At 37.2% G+C, this 26,538-nt stretch overlaps 1 protein-coding gene across 1 annotated transcript in view; it reads left to right on the forward strand.

Annotated features, from left to right (window-relative positions):
• The window catches only part of LOC107570130 (neural-cadherin), a 158,346-nt gene that overhangs the window by 96,078 nt on the left and 35,730 nt on the right, over positions 1-26,538 (forward strand). Inside the window, exons 18-21 of the mRNA XM_016256329.1 lie at positions 6,517-6,731; positions 20,063-20,190; positions 23,463-23,590; positions 23,960-24,083. Of these exons, the coding sequence (XP_016111815.1) occupies positions 6,517-6,731; positions 20,063-20,190; positions 23,463-23,590; positions 23,960-24,083 (595 nt within the window). The remainder of the gene's footprint in view (positions 1-6,516; positions 6,732-20,062; positions 20,191-23,462; positions 23,591-23,959; positions 24,084-26,538) is intronic.

The following is a 26,538-nucleotide window of genomic DNA, read 5'->3' on the forward strand; positions in this document are numbered from 1 at the left end:
CTGTGGAAATTGTGGGTGTGGCCCCTGAGGGGGCACAACTCATAGCTTCCGGTCTCTCAACTGAGGTTGTTGAGACCATTCTCCAATCCAGAGCTCCCTCCACGAGGAAACTGTACACCTTGAAGTGGAAACTTTTCACTTCCTGGTGCGGAGACCAATCTCGTGTCCCCACGTGGGACCTGGCTGTGGTGCTACAATCTCTCTGTAGGCCTCCCTTCAAACCTATTGAGGACATATCTGATCGCCTCCTGACTATAAAAACGTCCTTTCTTCTGGCGATATCTTCCCTCAAGAGAGTTGGGGATCTGCAGGCCCTTTCTGTGGCCCCGTCTTACCTAGACTTTGCACATGGGCTGGCCAAGGCGTTTCTGTTCCCACGAGTGGGATATGTCCCTAAGGTCCCCTCCTCTGCACCGCGGCCTGTCGTACTCCAGGCCTTCAGTCCTCCTCCCTTCGAGGATCCAGACCAGCAGAGGCTAAACTGCATGTGTCCGGTGCGTGCACTGGATGCATACGTCCACAGAACTGCCCTGTGGAGGAGGGCGGACCAGTTGCTCGTTTGTTACGGTCCCCCTAAGAGAGGTCTGCCGGCAACTAAACAGACCCTCAGTCGGTGGATAGTGGATGCCATCTCCAGCTGTTATGAGTCCTCTGATCTCCCTTCGCCGTTAGGGGTCAAGGCTCACTCAACTCGTAGTGTGGCAGCCTCTAAGGCTTTTTTAGCGGGTGTTCCAATGCAGGACATCTGCAATGTGGCAGGTTGGTCCATGCCCCTTACCTTTGTTAGGTTTTATGGTCTAGACTTGCGAGCCACTCCTGGCTCTTCTGTCCTCTCGCCGTAGCTGTGCAGTCTTCCACACTCGGCAGAGACTTAGAAGTCTGGCGGCGTGGGCATTCTCGTTCCCCTAGCGTTTTTCGACGCAGCTCGAGTTCCTGAAGAGGAACGCCTCAGGTTACTTATGTAACCCTAGTTCCTCGAGGGAATGAGACGCTGCGTCTCGGTGCCATCCTTCCGGCGTCCCTGCCAGCACTTGCTTCACTCCTTGAGCTGACGCTGGTCTCACCGCACGTGCTTTTATAGCCTCCTGGTCACTACGTCACCCGCCGTGACGTCTCGCCCATCTATTGGTCTGATTACACACGAGATTCAGAGCCCGTCACGCTGAAGGGCGTTCCCCTAGCGTTTTTCGACGCAGCGTCTCGTTCCCTCGAGGAACTAGGGTTACATACGTAACCTGAGGCGTTTTGTGATTTTTGGTGAAACCATTCAGAAATGATAAGAAACAATAACCATTTTTCATATCTCCAGACCAATAGGTGGCACTGTGACGAAATGCAGGTAGCCTCTGGTCATGCTTGTTATAACACGCACCAAGCTTGGTCTCAATACACCAAACCGTTGCGATATAGCCTCACATCCATTTTTGCATGTTTTTCATATATTTCATTTACACGTTATTTGAGAACGGTTTGACGAATCGACTTCAATTCCATAACTTTTTGTCGGTATGGTCTGAAGATGATCTGGTTCAATTTTCGTGAAAATCGAAGTAACGGCCTAGGAGGAGTTTGAAAAAGTAGGTTTTTCAGAAAATTCAAAATGGCAGAATAAATGGAATATCGAATCGGCCTGAGCCAAGGAATCAGAGGAAAAATAATTTTGTTTCTAGCCCTTATGGTTCAAAAGTTATTAGCATAAACATGAGTGAAACTTTGGACAGTTGGTGGCACTAGAGGGATTGACTTAGAGACTCCAAATTTGCTATGGCGACAGTTCAGACTATCCTCTATCAGTGTGCCAAATTTCACAACTTTCCCGAAAGTGGTCCTATGGGCTGCCATAGGCCAAGGAGAAGAAGAAGAAAGCCAATGGATACAATTGGTGCCTTCACACCTTCGGTGCTTGGCCCCTAATAAACTAAATGAGTGTAAACACTGGTGTGACGTATACTAGGTAGAACAATTTGATGACTTGAGTAGTGATGCTTCTTTGCTTTTGGTTTATACTCCTGTAGTGTCATGGTAGGTAGCTCCGCCCACTGTGAGATACAACTGATCAGATATCCTCATAGCTCTGTGTTAAACATCAAATATTATCTAATTATTTGTAATTGTGTCCTATCTAGCAGCATTTTCATGTTCAGTGTGGACAGACAAATTGTTTGCTGCTGGCAGTGTTCGAACTATACCGTGGTCTTTGGGGGAGCCCACTTGATTTTTTGTTTTTTTTTTATATAAGGGGGGGGGGGGTATTCATGCTCTTGCGCGTGCCTCAAAAGAGGGCTTACAATGATTTAAACTTGTAATTTAGCTGTTCTGTATTTTTGTATGCACTACTTGCTTTATCCAAGCACTATATAGGATAAATCACTATACAGGATTTACCCTATTATACTTTATCGACACGAATTGATAGGTGAAACAAAAAACAGCCACCCACAAATAGTCTATAAACAAAGCATCAGGCTGTCTTTGAGTTCACATGAACAACGGTTAAAGTTACTCGTCGTCAGGCTAAAGAAGAATACTATAATTCCTCCGTTCAGTTAGACCTAAGACATTGAGAGTCAACACATAATTGCAAATAACATAACAACTTTATCTTAACACAGAATCGACCACAGAGTCCAGCGTTTATATTTTTTCTACGAATCTTTGAGTTAACATGTACTAAACCGCAGCACCCCCACACCTTGATGCTCATGACAAGAATAGCATGTATAGTTATCTTTATTGAATTTAATTAGGTTAAATCGCTGTCATGCATGAATGAATGTTATTTTTGCAATTTTACACATAATAATCCATGATGATCACATTACACAAAACTGAAATTGCACGTCAAAATAACACATTGTCAATATTTTTTGAGACCCCACAAAATTTCACAAATCACGTTTTCAGGGGAGCCCATGTCTTATTAAGGGGAGCTGAGCTCCCCCTAGCTCCCCCGTATCGTACCCTGGCTGCTGGAATTGCTAGACGAGACATGCCAGTGATAATCAGGAGATGATGTAGTTAGTTTGACGGTCAGTCCTATAAACATATCTTTGCCTGTCTTCTGCTATGGCATGTTGTTTTAGTAAACATGGGAATAGTTTTGATTAGCGCACAATACAATTAGAGCACTCATGATGCGTTTGATTGCTTTATTGGGTGCATTGACCTGCCTAACTATCTTGCATTGTCTCAACTGTCATAAGTGCACAGAGACTGTCATTCCATGTCATTTTCCTTTCAATCTGGCAATTAGAACTGCAGCTACAAGGGAGACAGTGAGGAGAGAGAAAGAAACAAAGAGCAAGAAGACAGACACATGGAGGATAGACGGTGATAGATTCATGCATTTTTCAAAGACTATGATTAGACTTGCCAAAGAGGCACTGAGGCAGGAGATCTGAGGGCACAGCAGTGCTTGGGTGGCAAACCAAGAGAAAGCAATTTGTCATTGATGTTTCTGAGCAAATGATGCTGTTTGTGGGCTGAATCGAGAGTCTGCGCAACAGGTGGGGCTGATCTGTCAGAAAGCAGAACAAGAGAGCTGTTGATTACTGTTTGAGTCATGCCAATACGTATGCATATGAAGCGTACCTTTCATATGGAAATTTTTGATGGCAAAGAGATGCACATCGGCTTGTATTGTATGGTCTAGTGTGATTTCAGTTTTATAGAAGATGATGTTTGGGAGGTTCCTTTAATGAAGTGGTAAACCACTTAGAGCATCTGTCGGAAAGGCAGTGCCCCTTACCATATGGATAATATCTGTGGTAACTATGGTGTAGGTATTGGAAGTACATATAATGGTTTATGGCCTTGAAGCAAAAAAACAGTGTCTGTTAACAGTGATATAGCAAAATCACTTAACCAAATGTTATTTGAGGTTGGGCCTAAGCAGTCAGTGGGCGGGTTTTATGCAAATGTATAACGTTAACATAGCGGAGTCACAATAGCGGGACTACAAACAAGCATTTCAAGGCACCTTATAAATAATTTATCCGCTATATCTCACACTAAAGGAAGGATAAAATGTTAAAAAGCATAATATGTGCACTTTAATTAAAGGGATAGTTCACCTAAAAATTAAAATTCTGTCATTAATTACCCACCCTCATGTTGTTCCAAGCCCGTAAGACTGTCGTTCATCTTGAGAACACAAAATAAAATATTTTTGATGAAATCAAAGAGCTTTCTGACCTTCCATAGAGAGCAATGTAACTGAAATGTTCTCAGACCCAGAAGCGTAGTAAGGACATCAATAAAATTGTCCATGTGACATCAGTGGCTCAACTATAATTTTACGAAGCTACGAGAGCAATTTTTGTGTGCAAAGATAACAAAAATAACGACTTTATTCAACCCTTCTTATCTTCCACGTCACCAACCTCCCCCATTATTAAAAGTTAAAATGGAACGACATGAGGGTGAATAATTAATGTCAGAATTTTCATTTTTGGGTGAACTGTCCCTGTAAGATTTGTGTAGTACTTGTCATTTGTTATGAATTAAGTAGTTTAATATGTTCATAGAAAATTGTTGTAAGGATAATGATTAAATTATGATGATGATGATGGATCTATAGTCTTTGAAGTGCATCCTAAAATGACTGAAGGGGATGCAGGCAGTGGTCAGTGAAGCATACCTCACTGTCTGGCTGGTATAGGCTGTATTTGACAGGTTGCATCACTCAGTAACTGAGATGAGGTGGGAGTGGGATACAAAGCTTTGAGAAAAATCAAGTTTGTATGTTTGGCTTACCTGGGTCTTTAATCTAGACTTAAGTCAAGTCAAGTCAAGTCACCTTTATTTATATAGCGCTTTTAACAATACAGATTGTGACAAAGCAACTGAACAGCATTAATTAGGAAAATAGTGTCAATAATGCAAAATGACAATAGTAAACACTCATTTTTCAGTTAAAGACAGTTCATCATTGAATTCAGTGAGGTCAACATCCAGCTCAGTTTAAATAATATCTTTGCAATCAAGTCAACGATATCGCTGGAAATGAAGTGTCCCCAACTAAGCAAGCCAGAGGCAACAGCGGCAAGGAACCAAAACTCCAGCGGGGACAGAATGGAGAAAAAACCTTGGGAGAAACCAGGCTCAGGCGGGGGGCCAGTTCTCCTCTGACCAGACGAACCAGCAGAACGGAAAATTCAATATAAGACATAGGATAGTTCACCCAGAAATGAAACCTGTCATCATTTACTCACCCGCGTGTCATTCAAAACGTGTATGCTTTATTCTGTGAAAAGTCATATGAAAGTCAGTGGTGTCCAATGTTGTTTGGAATCCCACTGACATTAATTTGTGTTTTACAGAAGCAAGTCGTACAGATTTGGAACAACGTGAGAGTGAGTAAATGATGACTGAAAAGTAAAGAACTATCCATTTAAGAAAGCATTCTGCACGGAACACTATTCCAAAATGTATGGGCCATATAGGGAAAAGGTCCTACTTCCTTTTCTGAATTGGGATTATAAATATGTCAGTGGCAATTACTTAAATTAAGCAACATCTATCTATCTATCTATCTCTGTCTGTCTGTCTACAGTATCTTAGGGATGGTAAGATTCACCGTTTCGCATTGGTGCATCTGCATAAAAGTTAACGATGCATTGATTTAAAAAAGTGTGCATTAGGTACAAGTTGGCAATTGAATCATGATGCATTGCTTTAACATATTTGCATTGGTTAAAAAAAAAAAACGTTTTATTTTTATATAATTATTAGTGGATGTGCTATACTTTTATTATTTAGAAAGTGACCAATAATTTGTGACCAATATTTTATATGTAGATTGATTTCTCCTCTCTAAACTGTTTCTCAAGTGCGTACTCTCATCACTGCTGCTACGTGAATATGACATATCACAAAACTATGGAGACTGAGGCGCGTCCTGAGAGTCACATAGAATATAGATTAACATGACTCTAGATGGAGATCCAACTATCTGTACTATATTATGTATAGCATCATATATATATTTTTTTTTCCATTGCACCGTTTTTCATTTAATCGCATTGTGTTGAATCTAATGAAAATTAGATCACACTGCATCGTAATGGGGTGAATCATATCGCATTGCACCGGTAGCTATTTCATATTTATCTTTAATGCATCGTGTTGTTGGATATGCATCGAGATGTGTATCACATCGGCCTCAGTTATGGAGATGAACATCCCTAATCTATCTGTCTATTATCTTGTCTATGTAAAAGCTCTTTGAATTACCACTGTGTCTAAAATGTGCTACAGTATAAATAAACTTGCCTTGCCTAAGTTCATAATAATATCGAATAACCTACATTTTTAAATAAAATGTTCCTGGTTCAGGCTTATTTAGGGCTGTGTAATACCACAATGTCTGACTACCACAAATATTTTTCTCGTTCTCTCTGTCTGTTTTTTTTTTTTTTTCTTTTGGGTCCAGGTCAGTCCAGTAGCACGTGTACAAAACCCGAAACTCGTACTGTTTTTAATAAGAGCTTTTGATTTCCTGTGTGTATACCATAGATGCCAGTGCCCGGCTCAGTTTGAGGGACCCGAGTGCCAGCAGACAAAACACAGTTTCCATGGCAACGGCTATGCTTGGTTTCCCCCTATAAGGCCATGCTTCGAGAGCCACCTCTCACTGGAGTTCATCACAGAGGTGGCAGATGGCTTGCTGCTCTACAGCGGACCCCTCTCCCAGCTTCAGCCGTGGGAGCCGGAGGACTTCATGGCCATAGGTAACCTAAACACACCTTCACCACAGGTTGAGAGGAGAGGGAAGGGTATTGCGATTGCGCAGGCAGAACACCACTTCAGTTTCTACATCATTCTTTCATATCACAAGCTGAACCTCTGGCACATCTTCTCTCATCTCCCAGTAGGACTACACATAGAGAGAGGGGAATGAAAAAAGGGGTGATAATATGTTTATTTTAGACAGAAAGAGATGAAGAGACTCCTTAGGTCTCTCCGGCAGGATTTAGTGTTTCTAATAAAAAAAGTTTTATTGCTGTAACATTTTTTTACTCAGGGGAGATCTGCTATCATGTCATAAATTCCGCAGTTTCGCCACGCCGGTGGCTTGTGTGTGCAGCCATATTAGCTCATTAGGGGTTAACGAAGGCACTCATTATATCAGTAAAGGCTTATTTGTCATTCATCTAGGAGAATGATTGCAATGGGGTATACACATTTAGAGCTTTAATGAACTCAGATCTGCCTACGTGCCAAGCATACGTTCATAAGAGAGCTTGTGCTCTTGATCAGATCACTGATGTGTTGGCAAATGTGGACAAGTAGCAGATAAGGCCGTATGTGAGTGTAATCAGTGTTGGGTGAGATGCAGAACATATGGAGAGAACGAGAGAGGGACGGATGGCAGACAGCGGATGTGAGGTGAGAAAAAGAGAGTGACAGGGAGTGAAAGATTAAGATTAAGCAAAGGATACAACTGTGGACAGGGTTTCATGGGGGCTCTAGAAACAAAGAGTGCTGAAGTGGTGGAGATCTGCCCGAGCTTCAGTTTTAGGTCAGTATTAGGGTGAGAGTGATAGTCGAATGCCTCTTTTCAACTGTGGCAGAACTGCTGCTCAGCCAGGGATCTCTGAATATCTGTCATAACTGGTCCCTGGTCCCATTGACTAGACTAGATGAATGATGACACATACTCTTACACCATGTCTACACCGGCTGTGAGCGGTACGATGCGACAAAAGCCAACAGAAACAGTTATGTGATTCTGTCGCTGGATGTGACGAGTCCCCAGTAGTAAACGAATGCCCCATTCTATTTATGACGCATTGCAAACTCTTGCACTACCTTTGGCATAAGGGACAAAATGTTCGCTTTGCAACTGTTACTTTGTTCACTGTCTACACTGGGTGGGACTGCTGTCGCTTGAGGCTATCTACACTGTACGCGTGTACAGTGTAGATAGCCTCAAGCGACAGCAGTCCCACCCGGTATAGACACGGTGTTAAAAATAAAGTGGGTTTTCATAACAGTGCAGTAGAAGAACCATTTTGGGATTCCCAGAGAATCTTTCTGTGAACAGTTAATTAAAGAATCTTTTTGTGAAGCATATTTTAACCTGTTGATCCATGCCCTTGGGCCATTTGTCACTTTACCTTTGTTTACATTCACTTTATAGGCAACTGCTCACAAATGTTATGAATGTTGACAAATTATACATGTTTTGAAAGGTCTGTGGGTTTAGTGTGACTATCCAGTCTCTGTTTTATGATAGAAATGCTTCAGCGATAGTAATAAAGTCTGTTATGTCGGAAGTGCATTTGTAAACATGCAGAATCAAAACAAGATTTTATACATTCATCATAAATCAGCGATTCCAAGATGAATCTTATCCATCACATTTAAATTGTTAAAGTTAAGAGTAGGGCTGAAACGATTCCTTGAATACATTGAGTAACTCGAATACAAAAATCATCAAATAATTTGCCTCGAGACTCTGTTTAGTCCATTTACTGTAACTACACACGGAACACCGTGTTTCCCCATGGACCATTATTACTGACGCACAACCCGATAAACGCTGGACCATAGACTGTAAAAAAAAAAAAAGCGCTGGACATATTTAAGACCATAAATCAATATGGTGGCTAGTTATGATGTCCCTACGTTAGCTATGTGTTGTGAAAGACTAAGCGCCATTGTGCATAAAAATACCACAGAAAGAAAGTTAGTCAATATCACAGGAAGAGTGCCAGTTTTCATCTCTAAAGTCACCATGATTACAAACGTGAATTTATGCAACAGTTCAATAAACAAGAAGTAAATATTGAGACTTACATTTTAGACACTATATTGCCTATTTTTGCTTTATTTCGCCAACAAAAAAATAGTCCCAAACACAGTCACAGCACTGTTTTGCATCTCTGAGAAATGACAGTTTCGTTCCTGAATGAATCAACCGTTTAAATGATTTGGTTCAGTCGCAATGACTCACTTATTAACAGTGACTTGCTGCCACCTACTGGCGGTTTAAATTTCACATTTAAAATATATTTTAGTTTTAAAAAGAATTGTAAATATCAGCATTCTGTGTTTTATGTTTAAAATAAATGCATTAATGTCCCTCTGAGCTGAATTAAACTGTGTAAATACGTCTAAATGCCTCTTCAGATGCAGCTTCTGTGTTTCCTCTGCATTACAAAGTTTTGTTACTGATATCATTTGTTTGGTAACAGCACAGATGTCTTATTATTCTAATTGACTGATTAAATGTAAGAATCTGACTCAAAAGATGATGCACACTTTATTAATTATTGGAACAGATTAATTTCTATCACTGCTGTGAACTGACCAGTACACACAATACGAAGGATATCAAAAACAATTTTTACACACACACACACACACACACACACACACACACACACACACACACGTAGTACGTAAAGGGACATTTAAGAGGGTTTATTCTCCAAATAACTAATTTCATGTTGCAGAAAAATGTGTTTAGAAATTGTGTATGGACTCTTGTTCTTGTTCCAAGTTACCTTCCTGTCCACTGATTTTTGCCTCTTACAAAAGCCACAAAGCCTTCCAAGAAGACAGTGAAGGCTTATGTCATGCTTGAGCTTTCGTTAGGCTGAAACTTGAAAGTTAAGTTGCACAGCATAAATGTTTAGGTATTATTATTATTTGTATTACTATTATTTTGATTAATGCCTTAGTTTTAGTTTGTACTGTTTACCTTTTTTAAAGTAATGTGAAATTACTGTTTGTATTTTTATTTATTTATTTTATTTTTATTTTATTTATTTTTTATTGATATATTTGTATTTGCATTTTGAATGTAATTTGGCAATTAAATGCATTACATGGGTTTAGTTTTCACGGTTATTAATGTATGCAGTTTCAGCAATAAAAATGTTAGGCTAATTTTTCTAAAAAGTAAACAAATTAGTTGTTTATTTTAAGAGACCTATCTTATTATCTCTTATATATTTAGTATTGCTCTTTAATAAAGAAAAAAATATTCTTATCCGATTACTCGATTAATAGATGGAATAATCTGTAGAATACTCGATTACTAAAATAATTGATAGCTGCAGCCCCAGTTAAGCATCCATTGAACAACATCCAATAGAACTTTTTTCCTCCAAATTGTTAAATATATGAAATATTGATATACTATCCATAGGTTTATGTCAGAATTCTGCTAAACGATCTGCCGTTCATCATCGTTCTTCACAAAATTATGCAATCTCAGCACATGTTGTAAAACTGTATATTATCATATACATTAGACTCTCAAAAACAAATGAGCCTGCCTCCAAAGTTTTTTTTTTTTTTTAAATAGAGCAGTAGTTTTACTCATAGTATCCAAAGAGTGCCATCAGATTTTGTGACATCTTGAAACGCATAACCTATAATTCACTGAGTACACAGCCTGCCAGGGCCTTTGTGGTAAAATATTGACGGACAAAACTTTTAGTTAATGTGATTTCAACATGTGCGGGATGTTATTACCCAGGCATTGGACATCATGGGTGTTTTATGTACAGCTGCCTTGACCATTCAGCAGCAAGTTCTCGTCTGATGCACATGTCGCTGCGAATGTATGTATAGAGACAAAATATATCTTTTTGTATAGACTGAATGCTGCCTGCTGCATGAAAAACTGGCCATCAGTGTAGGATTTGTGTATTAATGGAAAAAATATTGTTTTTGAAGGCTGATTGCTGCCCATCAATGTAGCATAAGTTTATGTAGCAATGTAGCACTTTTAACATTATGAAATAGTTTGTACTTATTTTATATATGGTGGTGGATGAGGAGATCCCACATCACAATGTAAAGTGCTTTGAGTGCTTAGAAAAGAGCTATATAAATGTATTGAATTATTATTATTATTATTATTATTATTATTATTATACATAATATGTATTACTATATACTGTATATATATACAGTATATAGTATACACTGACGTTTAAAAGTTTGGGATCAGTGAGATTTTTAATGTTTTTAATGGAGTCTCTTGTGCTCATCAAGGCTGTATTTATTTGATCAAAAATAGAGAAAAAAACTGTAATATTGTGAGATATTATTTAAATTTCTAATATTGGTTTTCTGTTTTAATATACTTTAAAATGTAATTTATTTCTGTGATCAAAGCTGAATTTTCAGCATCATTACTCTAGTCTTCAGTGTCACATGATCCTTCAGAAATAATTCTAATATGCTGATTTATTATCAGTGCTGGAAACAGTTGTGCTGCTTCATGTTTTTTTTTTTTTTTTGGAAACTGATACTTTTTTCTGGATTATTTTATGAATACAATTTTAAAAAGAACAGCATTTATTTAAAATTAAAATATTTTCTAGCAATATGAATCTTTAATATCACTTTTTATCCATTTAAATGCTGTTTTTTGTTGTTGTTGTTTTTTATGTTCATAAAAGAATCCTGAAAAAGTAGCACAGGTTCCAAAAAACATGAAGCAGCACAACTGTTTCCAACATTGATAATAAATCAGCATATTAGATTATTTCTGAAGGATCATGTGACACTGAAGACTGCAGTAAGGATGCTGAAGATTCAGCTTTGTATCACGGGAATACATTTTTTTTTTAAAGTATATTAAAATAGAAATTGTTATTTTAAATTGCAACAATATTTCACAAAATAACAGTTTTTTTTTCTGTATTTTTGATCAAATAAATACAGCCTTGATGAGCACAAGAAACTTCTGTAAAAAATCTTTCTGTGCCCAAACTTTTGAACGGTGGTATATATATATATATATATCATTGTTTTTTTTTTTTAAAGAATGTTTTGGTGTATGTGGTACATGTAAGAGTAAATGTAATAGCTTTTTCTAGCCTTCAGATTACCAAGGGGCACTCTGGAGATCCAAGTGGCTGTTTTTGGAAAAAGCTCAAACTGGTTAATAACATTATTCTTCTATTAAGAACCTTTTGTTCAGTGAAAAGTTTCCATAGCTAATAAAGGTTCTTCGCGGAACCATCAATGCCATTTGAGTGTAACTATGTAATCTGCTCACAAACAAACTTGCCACAACATGTTTTATGGGTAACAATTGAGTGTAACCATACTTTAATTTATTTATATTAGTTAAAAGGGTAATTCAGCCCCCCAAAAAATAATTATGTCATAATTTACTCACCCTTGATATCGTTTTAAACCTTTAAGACTTCCATTTATTTTTGGAGCACAAATAGTAATATCTTCATTTCAGAAGGTGAACAAAAATATTATGGGTTTGTAATGTCAGGGTGAGTAAATAAGAAGTTAATAAATAAATAAGTAAATCAATTAGGATTAAAATTTCCATTCAAACTATCCATTTAATGTTAATAAACTAACAGTGCACAAATCGTTTACATTATTAATCCAGATCAAAGTAAATTTCTATATTACATATAAACATTTTAAGATCTATGAACTAACATTAATGTATAATGAGCTAATATGAATTAACAGTAGTATATTTTTTTATAAATTAACATTAAGATTATAAGTCCTATAATAAAAACACATTTTATGTAAGTAAATATGTGTTTATATAGCACCTTTCAAAACAAAATTGCAAAGTGCTTTACAATAAAAAAGATCAGTGTAGTAACAAAATACAAAAAGAGGATACAGTAGGAGCCTGCCTAATATCCCCAAACAGGGAGTTCCATAGCTTAGGCTCATGGATAGCAAAAGCGTGGTCACCTTTGGTAACAAGTTGAGATTTTGGAACCATTAATAGGACCCTACCGGATGATCTCAATCAGCGATCAGGCTCATAAGGAATTAATAAATCACAAATATAGGCAGGAGCCTGACCCTTCAAGGCCTTAAAAACAAGCAACAAAATCTTAAAATCAATTCTAAAACTCACAGGCAACCAGTGAAGAGCAAAAAGAATCAGTGTAATGTGGTCACTGTTCTTAGTACGTGTTAAAAGCCTAGCAGCAGCATTTTGAATCAGCTGCAATCTTTGGAGATTTCTCTTGCTAATACCAGAATAAAGTGCATTACAATAATCAAGTCTGGAAGAAATAAAAGCATGAATGACCTTTTCCAAATCTGCCAAAGAAAGGAATGACTTTATCTTTGTTAGTTGCCTCAGTTGTGCAAAACAACCACTTTAGTCACGTGAACATCAAAGGACAGTTCTGAGTCAAAAACTAACTCAGAGCATCTTTTTGAACATTATGAGATAAAACGCCCAGACTAGAGGAGAGATTATTAATACTTATTAATACTAGCACTACTGGGGACACATGGGGTAATTATAAGCACTTCTGACTTGGACTCATTCAACTGCAGAACATTTTTCGACATCCACTTATTGATTTCGATGAAGCATGACATAATATGGGATGTATCAATAATACCAGGCTTTACCGGGACATACAATTGCGTATCATCTGCATAGCAGTGGAACTCAATGTCATAACTGCGCATAATTTGACAGAGGGGTAGTAAACGGAAGGGGACCCAAAATAGATCCCTGAGGGACCCAACAGAATAAAGGAGCACGAGAAGAGGAGGTATCTCCAAGCACTACGGAAAAAGACATATTCGACAAATAAGAAATAAACCAATCCAGAGCTACATCTCTGATACCAACATAAGTTTATAAACGGTTGATCAAGACATTATGGTCCACTGTGTCAAAGGCTGAGCTAAGATCATGAAGGATTAAAACGGAGTACAAGCCAGCATAGGCTGCAAGCACTAGGTCATTAGCAACCTTAACCAGAGCAGTTTCAGTGCTATGTTGGGAGCGGAAACCAGACTGAAATTTTTCAAAGATTAAATTATTATTCATATACGAAATCAGTTGCATTGACACAACTTTTTCTAAGATCTTTGATAGAAATGGAAGCTTAGAAATAGGTATAAAATTACTTAAATTGGAGGGGTATAGAGAAGCCTTCTTTAGTAATGGATAAATAGTGGCATGTTTAAAACATGCGGGAAAAATGGCAGAAGACAAATAACAGTTAATAATAGCTAAAATATCTGGACCAACCGTGTGAAATACAGCTTTTAAAAACCAAGTAAGAAGGCAGTCAGAAGGACAGGAGGATTTTGAAAGTACAACAATGTGTTCCAAGGTAGACAAAGAGATTTCATTAAAATTAGTAAATGTTGAAGGTGGACATGAATCAACATCATGATCTCTGAAATCTGTATTAAACTGCTGTCTAATCTCCACTATTTTAAAGTAATTCAAAAGGCGTCGCAATTCTCTGGAGTAGATTCAACTAGCTGGCTAGGCAAAGGACCTATAATAGAATTAATAGTTTTTAAAAGTATTCTTGGATTATGTCCCTGTTTAGTAATCAGGTCTGAAAAATATGTGTTCCTTGCTTCCTTAACTTTACACTGACAAGTGGACATCAGATTTTTTAAAGAGGCAAGGGAGACACTAAGTTTATCCTTTTTCTACTTCCGTTCTGCCTTCCTGCATAGTTTATTTACGTTTCTTAATTCTTCATTTAGCCATGGTAAAGAAGGTTTCACCTTTCTTGCTCTAATTGGAGCTACAAAATCTAAAATATCTCTACAAGAGCTGTTAAAAACACTAACTAACTAACTAACTAACTTGTATATTCAAATATAAAAATAATTTCCAGTGAAGACAGTTCTGTTATCTAGTTTTGTTTGCCAAGTGGAGTTCTTTTTTTTTTTTAAGACATTATCAGTTCCTAGTTCGCAGGTTTCAGGAGCACTACAGAGGTGATTTTTCCCCAACTTGTGCTATAGAAATGTGTCGATTGGATTTAAACTGGGCACTGGCTGCGGAACCAGCACCAGAAAAGAGGCGAGGAAGAGAGAGAGAGAATGGTTGGATGGGTCTAGTGAGGACATGCATCAAACAGAGAGGAAATCTGAAAGAGGAAAGATGGAAACAGAGAAACAGTCTAGTAGAGAGAGAGAGAGATATAGGAAGAGCGAGGAAAGATAGACAGATTAAATAGATAAAAGAAGTGCAGATTTGAAGGAACTGCTGAGGAGTAACTGTAAGTGGCGCAGCTCAGACATGACTTAAACGGAGAAAGAAGTTAATGTCTGGGTGAGAGACGAAGATGGTGTATGAACGGAAAAGGTGGAACGAAGGAAGAAAGCGGGAGATGAATAATGATGAATGGCAGTGTGGAGGACAGCGGAACAAGTGTAGCCACAGTGTGAGTCTCCATGCATTAGTCTCTCTCTCCAGTCCTTCTCGCCTTCACTCTATCAGACCTTATTACTTACTGCTGTTCTTCACCATGGCCTATTAAACCTTATCATTGACCTGCTGCCTGCCAGTTTTACGCCTCTGCTCTTCTTATTAAAGACACTCATGACACTGATACTACAATGTAGCTGCATAGTGTACACACACCCAGGGGCCTCCCACACACATCCCTGAGTGCAGCAGATCATGTTGGTGTGTCTGTGCGAGTATTAGTACTTCTGAGTTGCTTACGGTTGCATTATTAATCGCGACCTTTGCAACGAGTCCAAGGTCAAGTAGTATTTGTTTGGCTTTGATTTGAGGTGAGCCGAACATTGCTGCTGGCCAATAATTATTTCCAGTGGGTATTTCAGCAGTAAGAATTTTGACTTTAATTTTAAAAAAGAAGTTCAAATTGACAAGAAATGCCTTTCTTGTCGTTTTGATGATTCCAATTAAATTTGTTAACAACTTGAGTAAACATGCATTTTCCCTATAAGCCTTATGTATATTAAGGCACGCATATACTTTTGCCTTGGGTGATTCACACATCAGTCAAAGCGCTCGAGGCGTAGCTGCGTAAATTATGAAAAAAGGGCAAGCATGAAATCCACACATGGCATCTCTATTAAAGAGCAACCATCTTTCTTCACCTCTAGCATGAATTCATCGTCCTCAACTCACTTTTTCTCATTACAGCCCAGATTCATTTCCTCTAGACAACCTCTGACCTCTTCCTCAGTTTATTTTCATTGATTGAAATGGGCACGGATACGTGCTTGAAGACTTCATGTCACATGGGTCTTATTGGTGGTTACAGTCTCTTTTCAAGGTTAGACAAAGATTTGGGGGGTGAGCATGTCGAATCAATAGACAAATTAGAATGACAAATTTAATGTATTTGATTAAGGACACTTATTGAATGATAAGTAGCCTCATGAGGTCATTTGCACATGATTGAACAGACTTGTGGCCATAGATGATGTACAGGGACATTGAAGAACATTCTCACCTTTTGTGAATAGATGGCATACTTGATTAATTGCTTAGTTTTGTCAAGGATGTAAAGGTAATGCACCATATAAATTATTAATCTAAAATGCATTTTTATCCAAAGCAGTTTCTTATGTTGGTTTCCTTTAGAGGATCTTGAAATGCATAGATACATAACATCTATTTAATAATTAAAGAATATGTGGATTAATATTAAATGAAAAATATATGACCTTGATCTATTTAAATTAAATGTTTTATTTTTCTCATTCTGATGCATATATACACACAAACGGGTTCAGTTAGTTTTTTTCTTTTAAGAATTGAATACAAGGAAGGACATATTAAATTGATCAAAAGTGAGAGTGAAGACTGTAAAGGCAGTTATAATATCACCAAAGATTTCTATTCCAAATAAATGCTGTTCATTTGAACCTCATATGATCAAAGAATCCTGGAAAAAAAAAAAAAACCTTGGTCACACTTTATATTAGGTAGCCTTAACTACTATGTACTTACATAAAAAAATAAGTACAATTGTGTTCATATTGTATTGCAAAACACTTTTGCTGCTATTGAGGTGGGTACAGGTTAGGGACAGGTTTGGTGATATGGGTAGATTTAAGGGTGGGTTAAGGTGTAAGGGATGGGTCAACCGTGTAATTATAAATGTAATTACAGAAATTAATTACAGAGTAATTACATATAGGTATTTAAGTACAATGTAAAAACATGTATGTACACAATAAGTGCATTGTACCAAATGATTAATTTAAATGTAAGTACATAGTAGTTAAGGCCACCTAACATAAAGTGGGACCAAAAACTTTTTCCACAAAAATATTAAGCAGCACAACTGCCGCTTAATATTTTTAAAATGTTTCTTGACCACCAAATCAGTATATTAGAATGATTTCTGATAGATCGTGTGACACTGAAGACTGGAGTAATGGCTGTTCAGCTTTGCCATTACATGAATAAATAACATTTTAAAATACATTAACATGAAAAACAGTTATTTTAAATTGGAATAATATTTACTGTTACTGTAATTTTGATCAAATTAATGCAGTATTTAAAAAAAAACTTCAAACTTTCGAAAGGCTGTGTGTTTATGAGTTTGTGCACTTTTAATGATGTATAATCAATATTTCTCAATATCTGTCAGAATTCATGTTAGATAGGGTAATAAAAAATTGAAATAAAATGATCATATAGGCTGAATGTGTGAGCAGAGTTTGTGTTTATTTTAATTATCGGTTCATGAAATGAAAAAAATGTAATGTAATTCATGTATTGCTGTGATTTAAAAAACTTTTTTAATGTTTTTTTGGAACTGTGAGGTGTTTGTGAGCTTTTGCACACACACACACACACACTCAGGAGGAGCGTCTGGCAGATGAAAGTGAGCACAGAGATACGGTTACACCCAGAGTGTGATGTGCACATTACGGTCAATTTACAGAAACCTGCTTCATGGTGAACCCTCTCAGACTCATCATGCCACACGCCAGAATAGGAACAGTTTAAGAAACTCTGAGTTTATATAGTTATTTCATTCAGCTGTATGAATCATGGCATGAAGTCTCTCTGTAAAAATATAAAGGATTTAGAGTAGGTTTATAATTTCAATTTGTGAAGTTTTAAATGTCCTTGCTATGCAGACAAGGGTTAAAAAACTTTGCAGGTTACATATACTAGACAAACAAAATGCCCAAAATTACACTGTGTATCGGCTGAGATTTGATACAATTGAGAGTAATTAACACAAGCGCACACACTCACTGTCATCTTTGAGTTGTAAGGCTATGTTTAATGTTTTATTGGCAATTTTTTTTTTTTCAATCCTGGGAATTAAAATGAAATAGTGACACAAAAAAATATTGTGAACAAGTACATTTGATTATCACAAATGTATTACATAAAACATTAATTTACACTGTTCAGGGAAAAACAAATTTCAAGATGATAGATATGGTAATAATATTTGAGACAGATGCAAACAAAATGTTCACTCCCAAGTGTTTGTGTGTGTGTGTGTGTGTGTATGTGTGTATGTACAAACATATGAATGTATGCACACACACACACACACACACACACACACACATATTGAACTTTTTCATCTTGATTTTTTTTTTTGCTCACCGAGGCTGTATTTTTTTATAAACAATGCAGCAAAACAGCAATAACATATTTTTCTGAAATATATACATGCATGTGTGTGTATTTCTTTTGGAATTGATTCCCCATCACTACATTTAAACATCAACAACATCAAAATAAAGTTCTAATGAATAAGCCTCTAAGTGCCCTTTGAAATTTTCTTCTAAAATTAGCATTTTTATCAGGCTCCTATATTTTGTTCAGTTGTTTCACTTTAATTGCATAGAAAATGACCTATGCATTACCATTAGAGTAAAATTACTGAATTTAAACATAGGAACCTGATAAAAGTGCTCATTTTAGATGAAAATTTAAAAATGTATGTCTGTATGTGAAGAGTGAATATATATATATATATATATATATATATACACACACACACACACACACACACACACACTGTGTGACTGAAATATGTACTTAGCTAACACCTGCAAAGTGCAGAGCAATATTATTAATCAGTACTTCTGAGCCATTATTTCCACCATTGCTCTATTTGTGCATGTGCACACCAAACATCCCCCTCAACAGATACAGCGAGACAAAGTCCCTCAGCACTCATGAGCCACTTGAATGGGTTAAAACGGGAGGATGATGGAAGGCATTCACTACCCAGAGCATTCTGTGCAAGAAATAATAGGAGACATAGAGTGACAGCAAGAATAAAGCACAGATGGACGGCATAAATCAGCCAGTTTTAATGACGGTGTGAAGGAATTAGCCAGGACAATCTGTCTGGAGATTCAGTCATTTGATTTGAGCTAATGAAGTGGGTACATGTGTTTTGAGAATCATCTAGTGTTGCTAAATTGCAGCTCATCTTACCTCTTATACAGTAGAAAGAAAACATTGTGCCCAGCGAAAGTTCACGGTCAGCAGACCGTCAGCGCCAAACAGTGCTACATAGCAGAAATGACAAAAGTGCAGCATCAAAGGGAGAAATCGAGAGGATGACAAATAAGAAGCATCTAGTGTTGCTAAATTGTAGCTCATCTTACCTCTTATACAGTAGAAAGAAAACATTGTGCCCAGCGAAAGTTCACTTTCACGGTCAGCAGACCGTCAGCGCCAAACAGTGCTACATAGCAGAAATGACAAAAGTGCAGCATCAAAGGGAGAAATCGAGAGGATGACAAATAAGAAAATAGAGGGAGAATTTGAAGACATATTGGAAAAGCGGGTTGGTGAAACTCAAGACAGATATGTCGGCCAAAGTGAAGGCTTATTTAACAGCAAAGACCCTGCTGACAAATGTGAAATTAGTTGGAGGCGTTTCTTCCCTTATGCTCAGATTCACAGTCAGACTATACCAAGCTTAAGGGAGTCTTCCTGGCTTCATTAATTTTTAATTTGCCAATCGACTAACTCAGACAAAAAGAAGAACTTTCTCTAATATGTTTTTCCTATTATGCCAGAGGATGATATAATCATAATTGAGGCAGGCTCTGCAGTGCTTACTTGACCTTGTAATGTGAAACAAAGGGGTAGTTTATGTGATATATTTGTTAGTCAAAAACCTGCTGTTGGTTGAGCTTATATAATGCTTTCAATAGGTAGTTTTTCGACGGTGTACATGCTCAAGGTTGAGTCTTTATAACCATCTTCCACTCCTTCATAGTTCTGTGTCCGTGTTTTAACTGTCCACATATTTACCCTTTCTTCTCATCTCTCTCTCTGTCTGTCGCTGTCCTTCTCTCTCAGAACTGATCGACGGCACCCCTACCCTGAAAATTAACCACGGCTCGGGTACATTGGTTCTGCAGTTGCCGGGCAACGTGAACGTAGCGGATAGACGGTGGCACAGACTGGACGTGAGGAGCAACAGCAAAGTAAGTATTCACCGTTAGCAAGCGACTGACTGCTGAGCCCAGCCATCTACCTCCAATAGTACACCTCAGCACTTTTGTAGAAGTCAAAGTCTTACTTATCTCTTCTGAAATCCTCCAAAAGGGACAGTGGAACTGTGGTGACAGCTGTTAGTCAGGGTTTACTCGATCCCAGACATTGTTTAGTGTGCTAATTTGTATTCAGTGTTGCCAGGACTATTTTAGATTCAGCAGCTACTCTGTTGCTGCTAGGCTCTGTAGTAGCACTGACATGTAGTCTTGCCGTGGTGCAATTTGCCTTAGGGTCAGTCTGAAATTGCTTGAAATTATAACGCTTATTGTTCGATACAAACAGGACGCAGGCATCCTGCTGGGTGTGAAGGGAACATTGCAGGTTGGAGCTTTTAGCATCTTGACATGCTATGCGTTTAATATTACCACGCCTGAGGGTTTAGCCTCTACAGAGAGTGGAGAAAGAGGGTGAAGTGTGAGGAAACACAACACCTTTTTTTGTTTGTTGCTTCTTCCAGCATTGAAGATCTCAGAGAGAAAGAGCTCTTGATTTGTGTTTCTGTATAAGTGGACATCTAAGGCTGGAATACACTTAATGGCTTTTGCCCTGATTTACTGAAAGTCAGAACCAGTCTACAGATATTGGTCTGTCGTAGTTGACGGATTTCACAGAAAATCAGGTAGTGTATGATTGGAACAGAATCTGATTTTTTTAGTTTCAGGATATCAAAGATTTGTATTATTTTGAGCCAATTTTTGGCTTTACGCTTTAAAAAATGTATGAAAACATGGTAAAATTAATCCATATTAATCAAGCAGTTTAGAGACATGGTTGCTTTATATGATGAACATATTTAATTTAGGATTTTATGCAGACATAAACATTGATCAACACAGAGCATATCAAATATGGTCAGTGTATGAGAATAAACCTCATTGGATCTCACATCAAGCAATCACATTTGAGCTTCAGAAGACTTGGGTTAGAAGTTTGGGACAACATGAGGATGAGTAAATGATAACAGCATTTTCATTTTGAGTGAAATATCCTTGTATCCATGTTCTGCATACGTCTGTCTGTGTATGTGTACGTACACTCTAAAAAAACTTTTTTTTAACCCAAATGCTGGGTTCAGCATTTTGGGTCATTTTATTAGGTTATTTGTAATATTTTATTATTTTTACCCAACTGTGCCAAACTGGTTAAAACTCGATACATCTATCAACGGTCATTTTGTGTTCTGTCCTGAGAGAAAACTTGACTGATAGGAAACTTCCTGAATGAAATTAAGGTTTGTATTACATTGTATTCCTTTCAAATTATTACTGTACAAATAGGAAAACGTCTGTAGTCTCACATTTGTACTTTTTTGTTTAAATGTATGTTGCAGCTAACATCTGCTTGGAACACTATCCTTCTACAAACACTGCATCCACTGGATCTACAAATGTGTGACCAGGGCTAAACACAATGCGACTTTGCTGTTATATGTAACAAAGTTTCTGTGCGCTCCACTGACTAAAATAGGAGCGATATTGATCCTGTGCTCTAGCGACGCAACTGTAACCCTAACTGACGTGCTATGCGTTTGACAGGTTGAAACTTAAATGTCTGACAGACCAGATGGCATGAGGTAAAGCTGTTTTTGATGTAACTTATCAAACATGAATATATAAGATTGTCATTTATGAACTGGAACAGCCCACTGATAGCAGTTTTCTTCCCACAGATTCCTATTGGCTGCTCTTGCTGCTCCTGTCCCATCTTAAATAGTTTACTGAATGGTTACGGAGTATTTTATGATTGTAAAAGACTGAATTGCCATTGAATAAAAAATATTGTATATAAACTGTTCAGATTTTAGAGTACATTTTTATTATTTAAAATGAAATATCATTCAATAGGTTAACTGACCCAACACTATGTCAAAAAAAAAACTGGTTAAAACTCGATACATCTATCAACGGTCATTTTGTGTTCTGTCCTGAGAGAAAACTTGACTGATAGGAAACTTCCTGAATGAAATTAAGGTTTGTATTACATTGTATTCCTTTCAAATTATTACTGTACAAATAGGAAAACGTCTGTAGTCTCACATTTGTACTTTTTTGTTTAAATGTATGTTGCAGCTAACATCTGCTTGGAACACTATCCTTCTACAAACACTGCATCCACTGGATCTACAAATGTGTGACCAGGGCTAAACACAATGCGACTTTGCTGTTATATGTAACAAAGTTTCTGTGCGCTCCACTGACTAAAATAGGAGCGATATTGATCCTGTGCTCTAGCGACGCAACTGTAACCCTAACTGACGTGCTATGCGTTTGACAGGTTGAAACTTAAATGTCTGACAGACCAGATGGCATGAGGTAAAGCTGTTTTTGATGTAACTTATCAAACATGAATATATAAGATTGTCATTTATGAACTGGAACAGCCCACTGATAGCAGTTTTCTTCCCACAGATTCCTATTGGCTGCTCTTGCTGCTCCTGTCCCATCTTAAATAGTTTACTGAATGGTTACGGAGTATTTTATGATTGTAAAAGACTGAATTGCCATTGAATAAAAAATATTGTATATAAACTGTTCAGATTTTAGAGTACATTTTTATTATTTAAAATGAAATATCATTCAATAGGTTAACTGACCCAACACTATGTCAAAAAAAACAACCCAAAAGGGTTGCATTAGATAAAGCATTTTTTTTAGAGTAACAAACCTCATCTTTGTATGAGGTCTCAGTGACCCAAGGACGAAGCTTGAAGTATGTACCTAAAATTGACGTATCTGGATGATACTTAGTACTTTTTTGAAAATATTACATTATTTCTGTTTGGTATATCGGAGCACCCCGTTGTAAAACATGAATCAGTCCAATTAATTTTTACATACTATATTTTCCAGTACACACTCTACCTCTTCTACCAATTGATTTATTTTATTCTATTTTTCAGCAGTGTTTTTGATGAGGTCAAATTGAACCCGAACAGAAATAACATTAGCAGAATGGATACCAGTCACGTTTCTGAGAATGATATGAGATACAGCTTCAATAATATGTAGCAACAAGGTTTTGACCAGAGGAATGTATTACATGGATCAGAAGGGGAAATACGAGGTTTATTTAAAAAGTACTACATTAAATGGTCTCAGACCATGATGTTTAATATGCTCCCAATCAATGGTGTTTCATGGAAGTCAAATTGCTACATTTTTGTGGTGATAAAGGTTCTTTTTCACCCACGTTTCTTCTTCAGGAGGTTCGTTTTACACTTGACCGCTGCGCAGGAGCCACTATCATGGAGATGGAGGGAGTGGGCAGCTGGCTAACTACTGAAGACCACACTTCCTGTGAAGTTACTGGCATCACACCAAATATGGACAAGTAAATCACTTAATTTATTTCTCTTTTCACACCAATGCATAATTGTTTAAAGTGTTAAAAAATATGGCCCTGATGGACCATTAAAATTTGAGTGCTAAAGAAATCATTCTTCCGCCTTGATAGCAGTCAATGAAACAATCATTACATACTCTTTCTCACTCTACATATGAGCCTCGTGCCAGTTACTGACTCGATAATGTCTTGAAACATTTACAATAACACAAATGTCTCAATCTAAAAGGTCAAATGAATTATCAGAGTTAATCTCTAGTGAAAAATGACCTCTCCATAGCATACAGCACATTATTAACTCGTGTGGTAGTGAAGCAAAAGTGGTTAGGGTAACAACATCCTCTGATGTGATTTCAGGCATCTGAACTTGACACAGGTGCTTCAGCTAGGAGGAGTGAATGAGAACCTGCCATATATCTACCCTCAACTACAACATAAGCACTTTACTGGCTGTATCCGAAACCTCGTTGTGGACAGCAAGGTGAGGAAATGCATGCATATCAGTACAAACAGAGATGAATCTTTGATAGAGTGAGGGCAGACGAAAACAGTGATAGAGTGAGGGAAGAAGGAAAGATAAAGAAGCTTTATTATGCACATCACAATTATGACTTGGACTGGTATACGAGAGTTTTTCTCTCTGGTTGTTCTTGGTCTGGAGGTGACAAAAGCCTATTTTATGAATTCATCAATGCTGATAACAGTTGTGCTTCTTAAAATTCTTGTGGAAACCATGCTTCATTTTTTCAGGATTCTTGATGATGAACAGAAAGTTCAAAATAACGGTATTTTATGCTGTCCCTTTTTAGATGAGCAAAGACAGAAGGAAAAAAAAAAAGAAAACATGTCATGACTTTTTAGGGTTGTGTCCACTGTCAGTTTTGAGTGTTTTTTTGTAACAAATGTGACCCGTGCTGGCAAAATGAGTTGGAATGCTCACGGTCTAATTTTGAGCTACACGCAAAAAACTGAAAATGTTGATTTTCATCGAATTTGAGTTTGTTCTCAAAAATTAGTTAATTAAGCCCTCGACTAGTGATCCCAATGCTCCAAATAGTAATTAAACACAATTATCTTTATTTGTACTTTTTCTGAGGGGAGTACCTTTTCTCTGCTCCCTTCTCGCCCGCATAAAAGGTGCTTCCGTCAGTGCGCAATCCAGATAAATATACATATACAGTATACACAGAATTAAGGTTTTTAAGTATTCACACAAACATAATCTGTTATCTCTTAAGTGATCATTTGGGGAAATGTTGGGGAAAAACATCTGATGTGTAACATTATATTAAATCTGTGCATTATAGTAGGTTTTGATATAGGCCGTCTGTTGCATTAATGTTAATCTAACAATAAAAGAAAAGAGGAATCACTCACTGCTCTTGATTAAACTGCTTTTGTAGTTTAATTATCAGGGTATTTGTAATGAACACACTAAACAGAGTTTTACATTTGATTATTAGTTTTTCTTACTTGAATGCCTTTGTTTAGATGTTAAATTAAAAAGGTAATGCATTCTTTGCTTTTCTTATATTTGTTCTACTGTTTTTTTTGCATCTGTTTTTATAATAACAAAGATAAAAAATACATATATTGTGATTATTAATATAGTAATTGTTATTAAGAAAAGAACTGGAGGAAAAGATACAATGTTGCTAGGAGATTTTGCTTTGGAACATTCAGAAAACTTTAACTTGATTTTTCTCAAAATTGAGTTTGCTGACTCTATCAACAGGTGTAGCTCAGTCATTTTTCATCCGATTCCAACAAATCATACATAATTTTGAAGGTCTTTTAATTGACAATGTGAAAATAGAAATAACTAATTTTTGAAAATTTGCTCATTGTGATTCATTTTGCCAGGACTAGTCACAAATATACCAACCATAGATATTGCCAATACATGTCCCAGCGTAGTTCTGTCAGTATATGTACTTTTAACTATTTAGCTGCTAAAAGAGATTTGATTATAAGCTGTGTACTGCCTAGTTCACACTTTCTCTTTCCAAGAAGTGTTATTTGAAGTGAGGTATAATCGACCGTGCCACTGGCCATAGTCTTAAGCCGATCTGTGATCTCACTCCACGTTATGTCAAGGTTTGTTACAGTGGGTGACTGTTTGTTTTCTCATTTTAACATCATGACCCAGTTGAAGGTTCTTGAGCCTAAAACACTTAACCAGTGGTCGCCAGACACAAAGAAACAGCACAGAAGTGTTCACTTAGGCTACTGTGGCTTGCCTGGAAAGCAGGTCATAGACTGTTAGAGGAGCAAGGACAGAGGTAGAATTGCTATTTTAGACTCTCTTCTGCCTACTTTCTTCTCTCAAATAGTTTACTTCCTCATGCTCTCTCCCTGTTGTTGACCTGTAAGAATTCGGAGTAGACTTTTTTGGTGGCAAATACACAGTGTTATGGGGTGCATGGCAAAGTGGTTTTAAGATTTAAGGATATTATGCCATTTACTGAGCCACTTTGGGAGGTACATGCAGGGAACTACCAGAGGTGGGACCAAGTCATTGTTTTGCAAGTCACAAGTAAGTCTCAAGTCTTTGCATTCAAGTCTCGAGTCAAGTCCAGAGTCAAGACAGACAAGTCCCAAGTCAAGTCCCGAGTCAAGACAGGCAAGTCCAAGTCGAGTTGCAAGTCCTCAGCTTTAAGATTCAAGTCTTAAACAAGTCATTAGTGCTTTTTGCCCAAATTTGGGTTTAATGTGTGCATAAGAATATATGCTTCTAGGTGTTATATCGAAGCCAATGAGCCATTATTTGGAACCTCAATGAAACAGATTTAAAAATATGTGAGTGGAAATGCAGAAAGAACTGCTTTGAAAGAAATAGAAGAAATAACTGCAAGCATACTTTACAAGTGAGAGGAAACATGCAATATGGATGCAGACAAACTCATGAAGACAATCATTCAAAAATGCTGTGCTAC

This window comes from Sinocyclocheilus grahami, unplaced genomic scaffold (genome assembly GCF_001515645.1).
Source record: "Sinocyclocheilus grahami isolate Dianchi unplaced genomic scaffold, SAMN03320097.WGS_v1.1 scaffold1419.1, whole genome shotgun sequence".
Lineage (NCBI taxonomy): Eukaryota > Metazoa > Chordata > Actinopteri > Cypriniformes > Cyprinidae > Sinocyclocheilus > Sinocyclocheilus grahami.